Here is a 20,919-nt window from a genome sequence, read left to right as displayed (position 1 = left end):
GAAATAACATAATGCAGTAGAAATCACTAAAGTGCCATATCCTTGCGTGATGTAATGTCTTTTGTATATTCTCGTAGAAATTATCTTTTTTTTTCCTATCTTTTTTAGGAGAATGAGATTTTTCTAATTAGCAGTATGCATTACAATTTCTGGGGAATGGACTTTTGTATGATTATTACTGGAGTGATGTATCATATACTGTTCATAGCGAGAGTATAATGATTGATTTAGCTGGTGCCTTGCTAATGCAGTTTACATTTGCAGGATTTTGCTCCTGATATAGTCAGCTGGATGAGCTTTGCTGTGTTTATCAATGCTTGGAACTTGTGTTCCAATGTGTCAGTGATCCCTGGAACTGATCAAAGCAGCCAAAATTCCTGGTGGATTGTGGATAACCTCGTCAAAACTTGCATAGATCAGCAGTTGACTGATACCAATCAAATGCTGACTTATCCAGGAAGCAATATTCCACTTCTAGCGTGGATGGTGACAGAGCCCATTTCCTGGCACCTTCTTGTAATCCAATCCTGTATGAGATCTATGGCTCCACAAGGGAAGAAGAAGAAGAAAGGTGGTCCATCTGAGCGACCAAACACACCTCACCTGCAGGCAATTCGGAGCTCAGTTCAGTGCATGGCTGACACTCTCCAGAGAGTCCAGAAATGTCTGTCAGACCAGATGAAGCCAGAAGATCAAGCTCTGGACATACTGGTGTCACATTTGCAAGGAACCAGCGCCGAAGGCCCTGGACAGATCACCCGTGTCTTGGATGAGAGTGCAGCAGCTGCCAGCTCCGAAATCGGTGGCCGGATCGCCCATTCTCTAGAACCGTGGAGCTGTGCCTGTGTGATGACAAGAATAGTTGGGGCTGAGAGTGAGACGATAGCTGAGTTGAGGAAGATATGCACCTCGAAGCTGAAGCTCCTTGCGTCGGCATCAGCTTCCCTGTCCTTAGTGTTGCACTAGGCGTGGAAATTTTGGTCGTGAGATTTTTTCTTCTCATCCCCGACTGTTGTGCCTTCCTCTTGCCCCTTGATGTTGTAAACTAATGTGCGTTTGTGTTTGTTGTTTCTATGCAATTTTGATTTGGAGTGACATCCTAGTTTCCGCGTTATTTGCATGCTTGCTATCTTAGATCTTGGTGAACTGTTGCTAGGATTCATAGTTGTATTTGTCTACCAGTTGAAGGCCCGTCTGGAACACAAGATTTTTACAAGATTCAGTTTGATTTCATAGGGGGAAAATGCAGGATTTAGGAAAAAAAAATCCTTGGTTATAAACATGCAGTTTGATACTGTGGTTGAAATAGACGCTCATCTTCAGGTGTCTACGCTGTGCCACATGCAAATACGCAGCTTGGGTCGGCCGAGTTGCCTAGGTGGAGACAAAAGGCACTCTGTTCTTTGCTTGGGTCGACACTCTGTTCTTTGCTTGAGTCGGCCCGGACCCAGAACGAACAAGAGCCAGGAGGATAGGTCAAAGGTGGTGAACGAATTTGTTAAGGGCATGTGTGGATGAGATTCTAAAATCTGGATTAAAATAATCTCTGATGTCTTTTAGATTCTGTGGCTGCTGAAATTCTAGACGTTTGGATGAATCCTTCAGAATCCTAAGGGCCTTTTTGGCATCGGTCCTAGCCTCAGCTTCATGCTTAGTTTTCGCGTAGCCCTGCCAAGCACTTAAAGTACAACTAGATTTTGGTGAAGAGAATCACTTCTTTATTTACACTACGAAGAGCTAGAAAAAAAACCCCTACCCTCCACCACTTCTCACTGCTTCTCGTTCATTTGCCATAGGAATCACTTAGGCCCTGTTTAGTTGTACTTCAAAACAGTCAAATTTTTTAAGATTTCTCGTCACATCGAATCTTTGGACTCATGCATGAAGCATTAAATATAAATAAAAAATAAAACTAATTACACAGTTTAAACGAAATCCACGAGACGAATCTTTTAAGCCTAATTAGACTATAATTGGACACTAATTGCCAAATAACAACGAAAACGCTACGGTAGCGTTTTGCCAAAAATTTTGACATCCAAACTGGCCCTTAATTGATCCTCACATGTTCCTCGGAATCATTTCTTCGGAGAATCAGGAGCGAAGCTCAACAACCAGGAAACGAAAGCTCTATCAAAGTGGCCCTAAGGTGTTTGGATGAGATTCCATGATTTTTGAGATTTTTTTTCTATCTAGATTCTCAGAATCGCTGTGGATCCAAACACCGGCTGTAAAAGAGTTGAGATAGACGTGACTGGTGAGTCGTGATGGGCATGGAGATGGAGGGCCATGGGCGGTCGTTTTCGCGGGCAGCCGTGCAGGTTGCGAAGGGAGGAGAGGTGCTCCTCGTCGTCGTCGTTGGTGTCAGGTCATGCTCAGTCTGCCGAGGCCGCTGCGGTCTTGACCGCTGAGACCCTGACCCTTGTTTTTTTAGAGTACCACAGTAGCAACCGTCCACTCTCCCTATCCCTGTTTACTGTGCAGGCAACGCAACTCTGATCCTGCACGCTGCGTCTGCGTCTGCGTGCACACGCGTACGAGTATGATATGATAATTAGGGGTGTGCTATTTTATACTATATAATAGTGCCGTTTCATGGCCCGCGTGTTCCTTCTCGGTCCTCCCCCCCCTTTGTTTTTTCTTTCCCTTGTTCCTTTTGGTTCTTCTGGGGTCCAAAGCAAAGGCGTGATATGCTGGCGCGGGCCTCTTTTTTCCTCGTTTGTTTACGGCGTCCTGCTGGCATGGCAGCCGTACGAAGTGCAAACAAAATGGTGGAGCCAGGTGTCTTGTGAATGCGTCATCGACAAGTACGTGAACGTGAATACGTCGGCAGTCTCATCTTGTCGTATGGTACAGGAGAAACAACATTATCTCGTGAAAGCATATGGATGGAGTCTATCGATTAATAAAATCATCAAAAGAGCTAGCTCAACAGTTTCGGTGTTGTACATGCCAGTCTCTTAGGACCATCGTCCGGTTGGTTTGGGCTGGTTTGGCTTATAAGTCATGGCTAAAATTATTGTTGACTGAGTTATTGTGAAAGAAAAATACTATTCGTTGACGGATAAGTTATAGCTTATAAGCCAAATACGACCTAAGCGAACATGCTACGTAACCGGGCTAAAAATTGTACATTGTGATCCTTAGGTTCATACGAACTTTTAGCCCTTGTTAATAGCTTGGTAAAAACTAGCACTCCTATTTAAACAGACTAGTGCTAGTTTTAGCTGCTTCTTGTTAGATCATAACATAAAAAAAAACTCTTACTGCACGCATGATTAATGAAAGCACGCAGGATTGTAGTAGTACAAAGAAAAAGGAAAAGAAAAGGACAAAGAAAGAAAAAGAGAAAGGGAGAGTGAGAGTGAGCTATCCATCAATTAATTCCATCAGGCCCTGCACGCCGGAGCGACGCGCCGTGCCACCGTACATTTGCTGTGCTCGCTGCTAAATGCTGCCGCCGGCGTCCTCCATGACTTTGTAACAGCAGCAGACGACCACCTCGTGATACAGACAGATTCGGCGCCCCTCTGTTGACTCCCTCGCCACGCGTCTCCAATCAACTCATCCACGGACGACGTCCCACTGTCTCTTCCTCTTCTCTCAGCTGAATGATCACCATATAGTATGATATCACGCTTCATCCAGTGGGTAAAAGCTTTACTTTTGTGTGGTACGGGATACATTAAGCGTGTTAGGCTATCCGCACTGGTCTGGCTCTATTTCCGTCTCTAAAAGAAATATTCTATCCTAGTCATTGAGATTCTCTACTCTATATCCATTTCTTCCGCACCCGTGTCATCTCTATCACATACTCTATACCCACTATTTCATATTTTATTCCCCTCTCTCTCCTTTTCTCTCTCACCAACTCTCTTTCTCTCTCCTCGCTACAGTATTACTACCGTGTTTAGCGTGGGTCTCCGCCTGCGCTGTCTGTGGAGTTTTCCTGTGCGGCCGGTATGCTACCGCGCGCGGTGCGGGTGCGCGGTATGCCACCGCTAGCGTACCGGCCGCTTTAGCGGTCTGCGGTGCGGACAACCTTACATTCCTCTTTTCCATCCTAAAATAAATTGATTTGTAGCGAAATGTTTTATCCCACAAAGCCTTGACCTTCTCCCTCCTCACTTTTAGGTGATGTTTGGATTTAGGGGATTTCAAGAATCCGGATAAAAAATCTCTTGGATTTTGAGATTCTAAAAAATCTGAGTTAAAATCCCTATAACTCGACCATTTGGATGAGAATCTAGGATTTTTGGATTTTTCTATCCTGGATTCTCAAAATCCTGAAGGACCTATATGGGTCCTTAACTTCTCGAAATCTCAAGCACACGTTTGTCACCACCAATCCTCAAGTCAAGTGGAACAAAAAATTAAATTGGTCTTGGGCAAGTCAGGTCACCACCGCAACACACACAATTGTCGCCTAGCTCCAACCCTCTCCCAACCAGCGCCGCCGCCGCCCTATCCCACAAACCTGCTTGGTCCCCCTCCTCTCTCCTAACCAGCGATCTCATCGGTGGATAGAGGAGTGGGGACCCGATCTCTTTTCCCTTCGTAGTTTTAGATTAGGTTTGTGGATCCTTATTGATCTAGGTTTGGTTCCGATGTCACCGACGAGGCGGCGGCGACGATGGTACTTTAGAATAAGGTCTCTCCGGTCTCTTCCTACCTTGACGATGTTCGATCTAGCGTCGGTGAAGGACAAGTGGGAGTTTGGTCTGTCAGATCTGTTGATCTTCTTCAAATCTTGGCAGTTGGCGTGTTTATCAGAGGAAGCAGTTGGTTGGCTTTCAATGCGACAATCTCGACCTCTTCTTTTGGTTTGTTCTATCGCAAGGTTCGAAATCTTCAACACTCTATTTTAATGGTGAAGGATTGCAAGCCTGTGTTTCTCCGAGGATTTGTTCAGCCGATGTTCTTTCAGTGGTTACTAGATCTCGTTGTTAGCAACGAGTGGATTTAGCGGTCTTCAAAGCCATGTTTGGCGAGGGTGTTTGTAGGTGGCCCTTTCTTTGCTATCTTTGCAGCGCGATCTTCAAATTCCGGTAGACAATGGATGTCTGAAAGAGAAAACGACCGATTTAGTCTTTGATGTACTCTTATATTTTAGAGGTCGTTTTGTGTCTTTTTGTCCATCGATTGTACTATCCTTAAGATATATCAGATCTTTTTATAAAAAAGGTCACCATTGTTCCCACCTCCCGTGCGATAGCAATTAAGTGGCAATGTTGAAAGCTCTAGTTTGGTTTTGGTTAATTAATGAAACCATAAGTGCTAACCTAGTTTATCAAAGTGATTATGAGATAGGTAGCACTACTCCAAGTGATGAAGCAATGGCGAAGATCATGACGATGGTGATGGCATGGTGATGATCAAATGCTTAAACTTGTAAAAGAAGAAAGAGAAAAATAAAAGGCTCAAGTCAAAGGTAAAATTGTAGGAGCCATTTTGTTTTAGTGATCGAGACACTTAGCGAGTGTGATCACATTTAGAATCGATAGCCGTACTATTAAGAGGGGTGGAACTCGTATCGAAATGCGGTTATCAAAGTGCCACTAGATGCTCTAACTCATTGCATATGCATTTAGGATCTAGTGGAGTGCTAACACCCTTGAAAATGTTTGTGAAAATATGCTAACACATGTGCACAAGGTGATACACTTGGTGGTTGGCACATTTGAGCAAGGGTTAGAAACTTCACTAGCGGAGTGTCCGCCCGTAGAGTGCGGACAGTCCAACGGTGCCACCGGCGCCCTAGACAGAAAAGACAGAGGTCACTGGGAGTTACCGGACTGCTGGCCATGGTTGGAAAGACACGTCCGGTCAGATGTATCAGTGAAGATGCTGGCAGTCGGTCAAACGACCGGACGCTGGGATCGCTCTGTGATAGGACGCTGGTAGGGTGTGTCCGGTCAGTGCTGACGTACACTGATGTGAGGCGCACAGAGGAGACGTCATCTGACCGGACGCTAGCAGGGTCCAGTCAAGCTTGACCGGACGAGTCTGGTCGGCAAAATTCACGTTTGGAACCTTATTGGAAACGACCGGACGCTGAGGTCCAGCGTCCGGTCACTTTCTAACCTGACGCGTCGGGTCATCACTTGACCATTGAAATCAAGCGATCGGCGTTTGAAGCCGATGACACGTGGCGCACATCGCACAACCGGACGCTGAGGTCTAGCATCCGGTCAATCTGACCAGGAGCGTCTGATCAGCTCGTGTTCAGTGCAGTGAGGAGCCCAACGGCTCCATTTCATGGGGGCTTCTATTTAAGCCCCATGGCTGGCTCAAGCTCACTCCCTTGGCCATTTACATTGACATAGCACCTTGTGAGCTTAGCCAAAGCCCTCCCACTCATCTCCATCATTGATTCATCATTATTGTGAGATTGGGAGAGAATCCAAGTGCATTGCTTGAGTGATTACATCTAGAGGCACTTGGTATTCATGTTTCGCTGCGGGATTCGCTTGTTGCTCTTGGTGGTTGCCACCACCTAGATGGCTTGGTGCAGCGGTGAAGGATTGGCATGAGTCGGTGATTGTTCGTGGCCATCTCCGGTGATTATGAGGGGATTTGTACCTTCACCGGCTGAAAGGTCCTAATGGCTAGAGGGGGGGGGGTGAATAGCCTAATAAAAATTTCTACAACAACACTTAACAAAAGGTTAGACAATTATAAGGCAAAACAAGTGTTGCGCTAGCCTACTTAAAATGCAAGCCACCTACCACAATTCTAGTTTAGATAGTGTCAATTCACACAAGAGGTATCATACTACCCTATGTTAGTGTGCTCTCAAAGGCTAACTAAAGAGCCACACCAACTAAGCAAACAAGCCCTCACAACTAGTTACACTAAAGAGCTTGTCAACTAGTTTGCGATAATATAAAGAGAGTGATCAAGATAGTTATACCGCCGTGTAGAGGAGTGAACCAATCAATCACAAGGATGAATAACAAAGAACACCAATCACTTCGGAATCAAAAGATGAACACAATGTTTTTACCAAGGTTCACTTGCTTACCGGCAAGCTACTCCTCGTTGTGGTGATTCACTCACTTGGAGGTTCATGTGCTAATTGGCTTCACACGCCAAACCCTCAATAGGGTGCCGCACAACCAACACAAGATGAGGATCACACAAGCCACGAGCAATTCACTAGAGTACCTTTTGGCGCTCCATCGGGGAAAGGTCAAGAACCCCTCACAATCACCACGATCAGAGCCAAAGACAATCACCACCCTCCGCTCAATGATCCTCGCTGCTCCAAGCCATCTAGGTGATGGCAACCACCAAGAGTAACAAGTGAAATCCGCAACGAAACACGAACACCAAGTGCCTCTAGATGTAATCACTCAAGCAATGCACTTGGATTCACTCCCAATCTCACTATGATGATGAATCAATGATGGAGATGAGTGGGAGGACTTTGGCTAGGCTCACAAGGTTGCTATGTCAATGAAAATGGCCAAAGATATGAGCCATAGCCGACCATGGGGCTTAAATAGATGTCCCCATGAAATAAAGCCGTTGTACCCCTTCACTAGGCACACTGCGCTCTGACCAGACGCTCCGGTCCAACTGACCGGACGCCAGCCCTCAGCGTCCGATCGCCCGATGGATGCCACGTGTCACCAGCTTCAAACGCTGTTCATCAGATGTCAACAGCTACGACGCTGACTGGACGCTCTGGCAAAACTGACTGGACGCTGAAGCCCCAGCGTCCGGTCATTTCTAGTAAGCTCCCCGAGGCGTATTTCTTCGACCGGACGCGTCCGGTCCACCTTGACCGGACATAGACCAGCGTCCGGTGCAATACCCTAGGTACTGTGTGATGAGTACAGGCCCGATCTTCCGAGAGGTAGCCGGTAAGTTCGATTTTGTGGAGAACTCGACGTTGGCGATCCGGCTTCAAATCAGACGCGATTCGAACCCTGCAACCGTTACACCACTGCTCCGTTGGTTATCAACCAAGCACAACTTGATTGACCTCGCCAAGAAGGCTTTTCCTACAAGCGAATCGAAGAGCACAAGCAAGAAGGTAAAACACGCAATCTGAAATTGCAAATATGAATGACGCGAATATCAATAGAGGATTCAAGAACTTAGTTCCAAAGGACTAATCGACACAGTGGAGGAGATCAAGAATGGGGGCCCTGGATCACTGTAAAAGGATTTGTCACCATAGTTACAATGAACGATTCAGTTTCTCGATGGAAAACTAAACTCTAAACAAAACCCAATTATGTAGCAGCGGTGGCGGCTGTGTTTATAGTCTAAGACTCGACCTAGGGTTGGGGACGGCTAGGGGTTGGGTGCCCACAACTTGGGCTTAAGGCCCGACACGATACATGACCAAGTTGGCCCAAATAGGTGATGCAGCACCTTGCCGTGGTCACACAGAATGATCCACGGACCTTCTGGAGTTGGGACCTTCTGGAGCTGGGACCAGATCCACGGACCTTCTGGAGCTGGGACCTTCTAGAGCTAATTTAGTTACCTTAGTCTTACCACTATTATTGAACCATTAAAGTTTATATGGATACGAATGTTGTCGTGTGGTCGGCGTCGTCGTCCCCTTTCCAACACATCCAAGAATGGCCCATTTCGATGTTGTATGAGAAAGTTATGACCGAAACAGTGACGACGTGTCTGCTGAATCCGAGGGTGATGTGGCAGCTGAGTTGGGAATGAATTGCAACTTAGGGAAGACCATGGCGTCGGTGTGTCCAGTGTGGCGATGTCCTCATCATCCTCCCCTTCTCGAATTGGAGTCGTCCTCGACTCCATCTTGGCGATGTCCTCATCATCCCCTCCTTCTAGAATTGGAGTCGTCCTCGACTCCATCCCATCATCAACGAACTCCTACAAAAGGTTAGTGACAGCAGGCAATGCACCAGACATAAAAGGTTGACAAAACATAGTATAACATGGTGCATCAGGATTATCACATAACTCAGCGTTAGCAGAAGTTGTAGCAAGAAAAGCACCTCCTTTTAACTTAATCCCATTATGTTTAGCAATGTCTGTTGGAGGTTTATTTTTGATCTCATTAGCATGTTTAATAATATTCGTAGGAGACAAAGGCAACAATGTAATTTTCTTGTCCTTATGTATGATAGTGTATGTATTAGTTCTACCATGGTGTAAAGCATCATTATCAAATTCCCATGGGCGACCTAACAAAATGGAGCAAGCTTGCATAGGGACAACATCAAAATCAGCAGTATCATGATAAGAGCCTGTGAAAAAGCTAATGCGTGCTGATTTAGTTACCTTAGTCTTACCACTATTATTGAACCATTGAAGTTTATATGGATACGAATGTTGTCGTGTGGTCGGCGTCGTCGTCCCCTTTCCAACGCATCCAAGAACGGCCCGTTTTGATGTCGTATGAGAAAGTTATGACCGAAACAGTGACGACGTGTCTGCTGAATCCGAGGGTGACGTGGCAGCTGAGTTGGGAACGAATTGCAACTTAGGGAAGACCATGGCGTCGGTGTGTCCAGCGTGGTGATGTCCTCATCATCCTCCCCTTCTCAAATTGGAGTCGTCCTCGACTCTATCTTGGTGATGTCCTCATCATCCCCTCCTTCTAGAATTGGAGTCGTCCTCGACTCCATCCCATCATCAACGAACTCCTACAAAAGGTTAGTGATAGCAGACAATGCACCAGACATAAAAGGTTGACAAAACATAGTATAACATGGTGCATCAGGATTATCACATAACTCAGCGTTAGTAGAAGTTGTAGCAAGAAAAGCACCTCCTTTTAACTTAATCCCATTATGTTTAGCAATGTCTGTTGGAGGTTTATTTTTGATCTCATTAGCATGTTTAATAATATCCATAGGAGACAAAGGCAGCAATGTAATTTTCTTGTCCTTATGTATGATAGTGTATGTATTAGTTCTACCATGGTGTAAAGCATCATTATCAAATTCCCATGGGTGACCTAACAAAATGGAGCAAGCTTGCATAGGGACAACATCAAAATCAGCAGTATCATGATAAGAGCCTGTGAAAAAGCTAATGCGTGCTGATTTAGTTACCTTAGTCTTACCACTATTATTGAACCATTGAAGTTTATATGGATACGAATGTTGTCATGTGGTCAAGCCAAGCTTGTCAACCAAATCTGAACTCACCAAGTTGTTGCAACTCCCGCTATCAATGATAGTGAGAACATGACAACCCTACACAATGAGATACATGTGGAACAAATTATGGCATTGGATCTTCATCTCTTCTTCATGTCCTACATGTGTACTCAACACACGCTGCACAAGAAGGCTAGGGTAGTCCGCGGCAGCAGCCACGAAGTCAATGGTGATGGCCTCCTTGTCTTGATCGCCCTCGGTGGGATCTACATCAATGTTAGCAGCAAGGGCTAAATCATCTTCAACATCACAGCACTTACATATCCATCCTCGGTAGCAATGAAAGCACGACGACTGGGGCATTCCTTCATGACATGTCCCATGCCTTTGCATCGGTGGCAAATGATTTTAGAGCTAGACAAGGAGGAGCTAGTAGAAGCACCCGGAGTGCCACCTTTCTTCAGCTGTGGAAACTACACATTAGACAATTTACTTACCCCGGAAGAAAATGGAGGTGTAGATGGCTGTGGTGCAACAGGAAGCTTGGGCGTCTCCGGCTCGGAATGCTACTGAAAATTCCTCCCATTGTTAGACCTGAAAGGCTAGTGTTGTTTGCGTCCCTGTACTTCTCGTTCTGCCTTAATAGCAAGATGATACAATTGGGAAAAATTACGCCATTCTTTGTAATCAAGTATGTTCTGTATATCATGGTTTAAACCACCAAAAAATCTAGCACTAGCATCATGATCATCTTCATTTATACCACAACGTGCTAAACCAATAAGCAATTCTTGATAGTATGCTTCCACTCCTTTATCACCTTATTTTAAAGTTTGTAGTTTCAAACGTAAATCACGTTGGTAATAAGGAGGAACAAAACGAGATGTCATACGTTGCTTTAAAACATTCCAAGTTTGTGGCACAGCAGCAGCATTATTGGTAGTGCAAAGATCACTTCACCAGAACAAAGCAAAATTAGTAAACTCACTAGTAGCAAGTCTAACTCTATGCTCAGCAGGAACATTATGAGAATCAAATTTTTGTTGAACAGCAAGCTCCTAATCTAAATATGCCTCTGGATCAACATTACCAGCAAAAGGAGGTAGACTAAATTTAATTTTAGCAAAAGGATCATTATTACCATGATTATTACCTGCCATACCACGACGATTAAAGTTGAGGCGGCGACGGGCACCACTGTTAGCATACGCATCTTCATCACCAAAAGCATCCGCATCTTCATCATCAGCACGATAAGGCGGACGACGTTGCTCAAGCTGTTCAATGCGGGTGACCAGATTGTTCACGTTGCGCGTCAGCTCGGTCATAAGATTGCGTTGTTTAGTCATGAACGTTGCAAGCTCGCCCTTGAACACGCACTCATTGAAGTCCGTCAGAGTTCCTACCATGGTTAGAAGATAGAAAAAGACAACACCAAAGTATTATCCCTATCAACTAAAAGGAAACAAGTGGTGGTGATGGTGGTGAAAGTGGAATGCAAAATCACAAGCGGCTTACCACCGTCTTGCCTGTATTCTTACCAACACCAAACAGGAGCAAAACCAAAGTGGCAAAGCAATCTATTGTTAAGCGTGGGTAACAGTTGCAAGATGAACCTGTGCTGACAGAAGAATATGTGGAGCTATGGGTAGGCACACAATATGACAACAAGGATTAGCAATTAACGAGTGCAGAGTAACGATTGTTCAATCTGGATCCAAAGTACAAATCATAGGTGCTGGCTAAGACGTGTCGAGACGTAGCGCAACAAGGTAAAAACAAAGGACGATCGAAAGAACTCACAGAACAAGCAAATAGCCCGGATTTCTCCTTTTTCCTGAAATTTTTCCCGGATTTTTCCAAAAGGCACTAGTAGGAAACAAATTTTTTTTTCTTACTATTTTTTTATACTTTTCTCTGAACAAGGATCACAAAAGATGCAACCACAAAAATTGGCACCTACAACTGAGGTGGGATGTGGTCTACAGAAATTCAGCATGTTCTTTGAAAAGCGTGCAAAAACTTTGACAATTTTTTTTCTATATTTTCCTGAATTTTTTTGGCAATTCTGAGGAAACCAAACAGGGCATAGCCAAGTTTGGGTCGACTCCAAATGGTGTCAAGAAGCTGCTGAAAAAATTTTAGATTTTTCTGATAAACGAGCGAAAAGTTATGCCTATTTTATCGAATGTATCTCAAGGTATGTTTTCCGAAAGGCACAACACGGCGGCGGCAGTTAGGGCAAAGCGTCCCTAAACTCTAACACCAATCACAGGATCGTCACTGTGACTAACAGCAGTAGGTATTCGCCTGATGATGTAAGGAGGGCTGCGATGCAGGCAAAATAAGAGCGGCTGGCAACCTATCTAGGGTTTGCGTGGCGGCGAGAAGTTACACAAGGTGGCTAGCGGGGCAAGTCGAGTAATGTGGTGGCTTCGACTTGTTGTTTGGAAACGGTGGATGGGATAGCGGCGGAAAAAAAATCACAGCAACGAGCGATTGAACTACAACCACGAACACAATCCTAAACCAGCAACAAGACTCGACCACGGACACAAACTCAACAACACGAATCTGAAACGAAATTGCAAAGGCACAAAGGGCGATAGGATAGCGGAAATTGAAATATTTTTGGGCTTTTTGTGGACTCTAGGTAATGAACAAATATGAATCTAGGGCAAATGAGATTATACCTCGTGGTAAACCTAAAATATCTGATACCAATTGATGAGTACAGGCCTGATCTTCCGAGAGGTAGCCGGTAAGTTCGATTTTGTGGAGAACTCGACGTTGGCGATCCAGCTTCAAATCAGACGCGATTCGAATCCTGCAACCGTTACACCACTGCTCCGTTGGTTATCAACCAAGCACAACTTGATTGACCTCGCCAAGAAGGCTTTTCCTGCAAGCAAATCGAAGAGCACAAGCAAGAAGGTAAAACACGCAATCTAAAATTGCAAATATGAATGACGTGAATATCAATAGAGGATTCAAGAACTCGGTTCCAAAGGACTAATCAACACAGTGGTGGAGATCAAGAACGGGGGCCCTGGATCACTGTAAAAGGATTTGTCACCATAGTTACAATGAACGATTTAGTTTCTCGATAGAAAACTAAACTCTAAACAAAACCCAATTGTGTATCAGCGGCGGCGGCTATGTTTATAGTCTAAGACTCGACCTAGGGTTGGGGACGGCCAGGGGTTGGGCGCCCACAACTTGGGCTTAAGGCCCAACACGATACATGACCAAGTTGGCCCAAATAGGTGACGCAGCACCTTGCTGTGGTCACATAGAATGATCCACAGACCTTCTGGAGCTGGGACCAGATCCAAAACGACGGCGTCGTCGTCCCCTTTCCAACGCATCCAAGAACGGCCCATTTCGATGTCGTATGAGAAAGTTATGACCGAAACAGTGATGACGTGTCTGCTGAATCCGAGGGTGACGTGGCAGCTGAGTTGGGAACGAATTGCAACTTGGGGAAGACCATGGCGTAGGTGTGTCTAGCGTGGCGATGTCCTCATCACTATGCCGACCGACCAGTTCGACCGGACACAAGCTGCTAGCGTCCGGTGCTTTCAGACCTAGCGTTCGGTCAGTTGACCGACGCCAGCGTCTTCACGACCAACTCGTTTTCACTTCTAACTTCTTCACCCTTGCTCCAATGTGCCAACCACCAAGTGTATCACCTTGTGCACATGTGTTAGCATATTTTCATAAACATTTTTTTCAAGGGTGTTAGCACTCCACTAGATCCTAAATGCATATGCAATGAGTTAGACCATCTAGTGGCACTTTGATAACATTATTCCAATACGAGTTTCACCTCTCTTAATAGTACATCTATCAAACCTAAATGTGATCACACTTTCTAAGTGTCTTGATCACCAAAACAAAATAGCTCCTACAAGTTATACCTTTGCCTTGAGCTTTTTGTTTTTTTCTTTCTTCTTTTCAAATTTAAGCCCTTGATCATCACCATGCCATCACCATAGTCATGCTATGATCTTCATTAGCTTCTCCACTTGAAGTGTGCTACCTATCTCATGATCACTTGATAAACTAGGTTAGCACTTAGGGTTTCATCAATTCACTAAAACCAAACTAGAGCTTTCAATCTCCCCCTTTTTGGTAATTGATGACAACCCTTATATAAAGATATGAAATAAAATTCAATTGAATCCATGTTGCTTGCCCAAGCATATTTACCATTTGTAAAAGGATATGGACAAGTTTCATGAACCCCAAATGGTAGCAATTGCTCCCCCTATATATGTGCTAAGAGTTTGGATTGAAGCTTGCACATATGCTTAGATAGGAAATATAGGAGTCAAAGTCTACCAAATGATGCTAAGGTATAAGAGATGGACCTTTGAAGCGTGATACCAATCAGAGTGCACCAATATACCATCCTTAGCACCATGGTTAGCTCAATACCACTTGGAAACATACTTTAGAAAGATACCATTTGTAAAGACTTACTTGGAAATAAAAGTTATCTAGTGATTTCATTTCATCATTCACTCTTACAACTAAACAGTCATCACACAAGCATGGATGTTTAACTTTAATACTTGTGCCATGCAAGCAAACATATGAAATGCACATACAATGCACCATACAAGTGCATGAGCTTGCTCCCCTTACTTGTGTGCTCAAAATTTTAGTTGATCCCTTTCCTTTTTTATATCTCTCCCCCTATGTCATATGTCAAGATATCTTTATGTTTCTCTCCCTTTATGATATTTCTCCCCTCACTATTTCTCTCCTCTTTGTTTCTCTCCCCCTTATCTTTGTTTTTCTCCCCCTTTGTCATTAATGACCACAAAGGTTCTAAATATAGATAGTATTACTTGTAGGGTCGAGATTATCAATGTCAATCAATGGGGTGAGGATCATTTTCCCAAATTTAGTCTAGTCTAGATCATTTACTAAAGATATTTAACTCGGTTTGATCCAAGGACAAGCTTCTTCACACCTCCAAATAAGGTTTATCTTGTACCATGTTGAGTTAAACACTTATAGCTCATTTTCTAGATTAAACACTAGGTTTACAAGCCCATAAACATGTCATATGCTATCACTAGATCATGTCAAGCATAGAAGCAATAGTGATACCATATAAACATCAAATTCATTTGATTTTCATGAATGAGCCTAATAAAATAGAACCACTTGAAAGGTCCTAATAAGATTGAAAATATGACTAGATGCACTAAACATGTCCTTAGCAAGGATGTATGCCATGCCAATCAAATTTTACCTTAGATTGCTCGAAGGAGAGGCATGTCATATGAGTAGGGGGGTGCATCAACACATATTTGAGAAATCCAATATGTTCAATTCATTCCTTAGCTTGCAAAACCTTTTCTCATCCAATGGCTTGGTGAATATGTCGGCAAGTTGATCTTCGGTGCCTACACTCTCAATGCAAATGTCCCCTTTTTGTTGGTGATCTCTTATGAAATGGTGGCGGACATCAATGTGCTTTATTCTTGCATGTTGCACCGGATTGTTGGTTAGCTTAATTGCACTCTCATTGTCACATAGCAATGGCACTTTCTTGAACTTGATTCCAAAGTCACTCAAAGTGGCCTTCATCCAAAGTATTTATGCACAACAGCTACTAGTGGATATGTATTCGGCTTCGATGGTTGATAATGCAACACTATTTTGCTTCTTTGATGACCATGAAACAAGTGATCTTCCCAACAATTGACATGTGCCTGATGTGCTCTTTCTTTCAACCTTTCATCCCACATAATTCGAGTCAGAGTAACCAACTAGCTCAAACTTTACTCCTTTGGGATACCACAAACCAACATTTGGTGTATGCTTTAAGTACCTCAATATCCTCTTTGTAGCCTTCAAATGACTTTCTCTTGGTGAGGCTTGAAATCTTGCACACATGCATACACTAAACATGACTATTCGGCCTTGATGTGGTCACATAGAGTAGGCTTCCAATCATAGACCGATACAACTTTTGATCTACCATATTTCCACTTGTATCACTATCCAAGTTGCCATTGGTTCCCATTGGTGTGCTAATGACTTTGCTATCAATCATTCCAAACTTCTTGATCATGTCCTTGATGTACTTGCCTTGACTCACAGATGTACCATTCTTTAATTGCTTGATTTGAAGACCAAGGAAGTAACTCAATTCTCCAATCATGGACATTTCAAACTCATTAGCCATCATCTTTCCAAACTCATCACAAAATTCTTGATTGGTTGATCCAAATATGATATCATCAACATAGATTTGCAAAACAAATAGATCTTTTCCAATCTTCTTGATGAAAAGAGTGGTGTCAACTTTCCCCATTGTGAACCCTTTAGAGAGGAGGAAGTCCCTCAATCTCTCATACCATGCTCTAGGTGCTTGCTTCAAGCCATACAATGCCTTCTTCAACTTGTACACATGGTTGGGCTTCTTGTCATCTTCAAAACCAGGAGGTTGCTCAACATATACTTCTTCATTGATGTAGCCATTGAGAAATGCACTCTTGACATCCATTTGATAGAGCTTGATGTTGTGAGCACAAGCATAGGCTAGCAAGATTCTTATTGCTTCCAATCTAGCAACCGGGACTTATGTTTCTCCAAAGTCAAGACCTTCAACTTGAGTATAGCCTTGTGCTACCAATCTTGCTTTATTCCATACTACTATCCCATCTTGATCTTGCTTGTTTCTAAAGACCCATTTGGTTCCAATCACATTGTGTCCCTTCGGTCTTTCTACCAACTCCCATACTTGATTTCTTGTGAAGTTGTTAAGCTCTTCATGCATAGCATTGACCCAATCAACATCCTTCAAAGCTTCATCTATCTTCTTTGGTTCAATGGATGACACAAATGAGAAGTGTTCACAAAATGATGCCAATCTTAATCTTGTTTGTACACCTCTAGAAATATCTCCAATTATGGTGTCCAAAGGATGATCTCTTGCAATACTTGTTGGTTGGAGCAATGGAACTTGATTGCTTGCACTTGCCAGATCATTGGGTTGAGATGATGTACTAGCCACTTGATCTTGATCATTGTCATGAGAGTCACTTGCACTAACTTGATTTGTATCATCTTGCACATTTGAGTTAGAGAGCACTTGCACTTGATCATCTTCATCATCATTCACTTGCCTAGGCCTCAATTCACCAATATCCATGTTCTTCATGGCATTTGAAAGTTGAATGCCTCTAACATCTTCCAAGTTCTCATTCTCTTCTTGTGAACCCTTGGTTTCATCAAATTCAACATCATGAACTTCCTCAAGAGTACCACTATCCAAATTCCAAACTCTATATGCTTTGCTTGTGGTGGAATAGCCAAGTAGGAATCTTTCATCACATTTCTTGTCAAACTTGCCCAATCTTGTGCCTTTCTTCAAGATATAGCATTTGCAACCAAAGACCCAAAAATATGCAATGTTGGGCTTTCTACCATTCAAGAGCTCATATGGTGTCTTCTCTTTCAATCGGTGATAATAGAGGCGGTTGCTACAATAGCAAGCCAGTGTTGATAGCTTCGGCCCAAAAGGATTGACTCACATTGTACTCACTAAGCATAGACCTTGCCATATCAATAAGTGTTCTATTCTTCCTCTCAACAAGGCCATTTGATTGGGGTGTGTACTTAGCCGAGAATTGATGTCTAATTCCAAATTCATCACATAACTCATCAATTCTAGTATTCTTGAACTCACTACCATTGTCACTTCTAACTCTCTTGATGGTTGTTTCAAACTCATTGTGAATGCCCTTGACAAATGATTTGAATGTTGCAAATACATCACTTTTGTCCACTAGAAAGAATACCCATGTGTATCTAGTGTAGTCATCCACTATCATAAATCCATATTTGTTACCACCGATACTAGTATATTGTGTTGGCCCAAACAAATCCATGTGCAATAACTCAAATGCTTTACTAGTGCTCATCATGCTTTTCTTAGGATGGGTGTTTCCAACTTGTTTGCCAGCTTGACAAGAGCTACAAAGCTTATCTTTTCAAACACAACATCTTTCAAGCCTTTAACTAAGTCATGCTTAATCAATCTATTCAATTGTTTCATTCCAACATGACCAAGCCTTCTATGCCATAACCAACCCATGCTAGACTTAGTGAACAAGCATGTGGACAATCTAGCTTCACTAGTATTGAAATCAACCAAGTATAGATTCTCATATCTAAAGCCTTTGAAGATCAAATTAGAGCCATCTACACTTATGATTTCTACATCATCTACTCCAAATATGCATTTGAATCCAAGATCACACAATTGAGCCACTGGATAGCAAATTGAAGTTCAAGCTCTCTACTAGCAATACATTGGATATGCTCAAGTCATTGGATATTGCAATCTTACCAAGCCCTTTGACCTTGCCTTTGCCATTGTCACCAAATGTGATACTATCATAGCCATCATTGCCATTGGTGTTGATTGAGTTGAACATTCTTGCATCACCGGTCATGTGTTGAGTGCACCCACTATCAAGAACCCAATGCCTTCCTCTGGCTTTATAATTGACCTACAAAAGAAGATCAATTCTTTTTAGGTACCCAAACTTGCTTGGGTCCTTGAAGGTTAGTAACCAAGCTCTTTGGCACCCAAATGGCTTTCTTCTTTGAGCCCATCCATGGTTTGCCAATGAACTTAGCCTTTACACCATTTGTACCCTTAGTAAGCATATAGCATGAATCAAGCTTAATGGAGGATACATTAGCATTTTTGCTCTTGTTTTTGCATTCTTGCTCTTTATGACCAACTTGCTTGCAACTAGTGCAAAACCGACCATTGTTCTTCACAAAACTAGTCTTGTGAGGAGCAAAGGCCGCCTTACCTTTCTTGGGGGTATAGCCCAATCCCTCTTTGTAGAGAGAAGCTTTTTGGCTACCCAAGCACATAAGCAAGCGGTCCTCACCACCATAAGCCTTAGCTAAGGTGTGAGTGAGCTTAGTGACCTCCTTCTTGAGGTTCTCATTCTCAACCACTAGTGAGGCATCACAAGTGAGACCATCACTACTAGATGAGGTAGAAGTGGAAGTGCTACAAGAAGAGTTAGTAGGAGCAACAATGATAGGCATAGATAGTGATTCATCAATTATATCATAAGTTAAACCTACATTGCAAGTTTCAACATGCTTTCTTTTATTTTGCTCATCAAGTAAAGTGGAATGAGCCTTTTCAAGCTTTTTATGAGCTTTGCCAAGCTTCTCATTGGCTTCCTCTAGCCTCTCATGAGATGCATTGAGCTCATCAAAGGCTTGCTTAAGGGCTTTTAGTTCCTTTACGCAAGCTTTTGCATTCCCTTCTCTTGATATCAAAGTGTTCTCTAGCATCTTCTAGCATGTCAATTAATTCATCCTTAGTAGGTTCATCATCATCACTATCACTATCATTTTCATTTTCATGTTCATTATCATCAACATGTTCTTCATCACTTTCATCACCACAAGATTATACCTTAGTGGCCTTAGCCATGAAGCATGATGAAGATTCGAAGAGAGAAGGCTTCTCATTGATGGCAATGCTTGCAAGAACCTTCTTCTTGGTGGTCTTGTGATCATCACTATCATCATCATCACTTGAGGAAGCATCACTATCCCAAGTGACTACATATGAACCACCCTTCTTTTTCTTGAAGGCCATCTTGTCCTTCTTATCTTTCTTTTCCTTCTTGTCCTTCTTCTTGTTCTTCTTGTTGTCATCATCATTGTCGCTATTGTATAGGCATTGAGCAACAAGATGATCTTTGCTTCCACACTTGAAGCACCTTCTTGACTCTTCTTTGTTCTTGAATGAAGATTTCTTTCTTCTTGCACGGTAGCCCTTCTTCACCATGAACTTGCCAAATCTTTTGACAAAGAGAGCCATCTTCTCATCATCATCATCATCCCAAGATTCATCTTCTTCACTTGATGTCTCTTGCTTAGCTTTGTCCTTTGATGATGTGGCCTTGAATGCCACACTCTTCTTCTTGTCATCCTTCTTCTCATCTTTCTTCTCCTTCTTTTCTTCCTTCTCATCTTCATCTCTATATGTATCATCGGTCATGATGTCTCCCAATACTTGGTTTGGTGTCATGGTGTCCAAACCACTCCTTACTAGAATAGTGACCAATGTGCCAAATCTTGAAGGTAAGCATCTCAAGAACTTGTGGGAGAAGTCCTTGTCCTTCACCTCTTCTCCAAGTGCTTTGAGATCATTGATAAGCACTTGAAGCCTATGAAACATCTCCGGCACACTCTCATCCTCCTTCATCCTGAAGCTTGTAAACTTGTCTTTGAGGATATATGCATTTGCACCCTTCACGGCTTGAGTGCCCTCAAATGACTTCTTCCAACTTCTTCCAAGCTTCATGTGCCATCTCAATATTCTTGATTTGCTCAAATGTTCTTTCATCAATTGCATCATGAATGGCACTTAGAGCAATGTCATTGTTTTGGAGAAGCACTTCTTCGATGGCTGGTGGGATTCTTAGATCACCAATCTCAATTTTGGTTTCTACCACCTTCCACACCTTTCTATTGATTGACTTGATGTGTGTTGTCATCTTTGACTTCCAATAAGGATAATTTGTGCCATCAAATTGGGGTGGCTTCTTGGTGTTGTTGATTTGAGCCATTTTAACACCGAAGGTTGTTAAGCCTCAAATAATGGTGACCTCGGCTCTGATACCACTTAAAAGGTCCTAATGGCTAGAGGGGGGGTGAATAGCCTAATAAAAATTTCTACAACAACACTTAACAAAAGGTTAGACAATTATGAGGCGAAGCAAGTGTTGCGCTAGCCTACTCAAAATGCAAGCCA

The 20,919-nt window shown here is 43.1% G+C and overlaps 1 protein-coding gene across 3 annotated transcripts in view; it reads left to right on the top strand.

The window, feature by feature from the left end:
• The window catches only part of LOC136517431 (N-terminal acetyltransferase B complex auxiliary subunit NAA25-like), a 36,341-nt gene extending 35,244 nt beyond the window's left edge, over positions 1–1,097 (top strand). For all 3 annotated transcript variants that reach the window (XM_066510991.1, XM_066510990.1, XM_066510992.1), the window contains one exon: positions 265–1,097. In XM_066510991.1, the coding sequence (XP_066367088.1) occupies positions 265–966 (702 nt within the window). In that variant the 3' untranslated portion in view covers positions 967–1,097. The remainder of the gene's footprint in view (positions 1–264) is intronic.
• The last annotated feature ends 19,822 nt before the right edge of the window (positions 1,098–20,919 follow it).

Source organism: Miscanthus floridulus, chromosome 17 (assembly GCF_019320115.1).
Source record: "Miscanthus floridulus cultivar M001 chromosome 17, ASM1932011v1, whole genome shotgun sequence".
NCBI classification, from domain to species: Eukaryota; Viridiplantae; Streptophyta; class Magnoliopsida; order Poales; family Poaceae; genus Miscanthus; species Miscanthus floridulus.
Note: the sequence above shows the minus strand (reverse complement) of the source record. Positions and strands in the feature narration are given on the sequence as shown.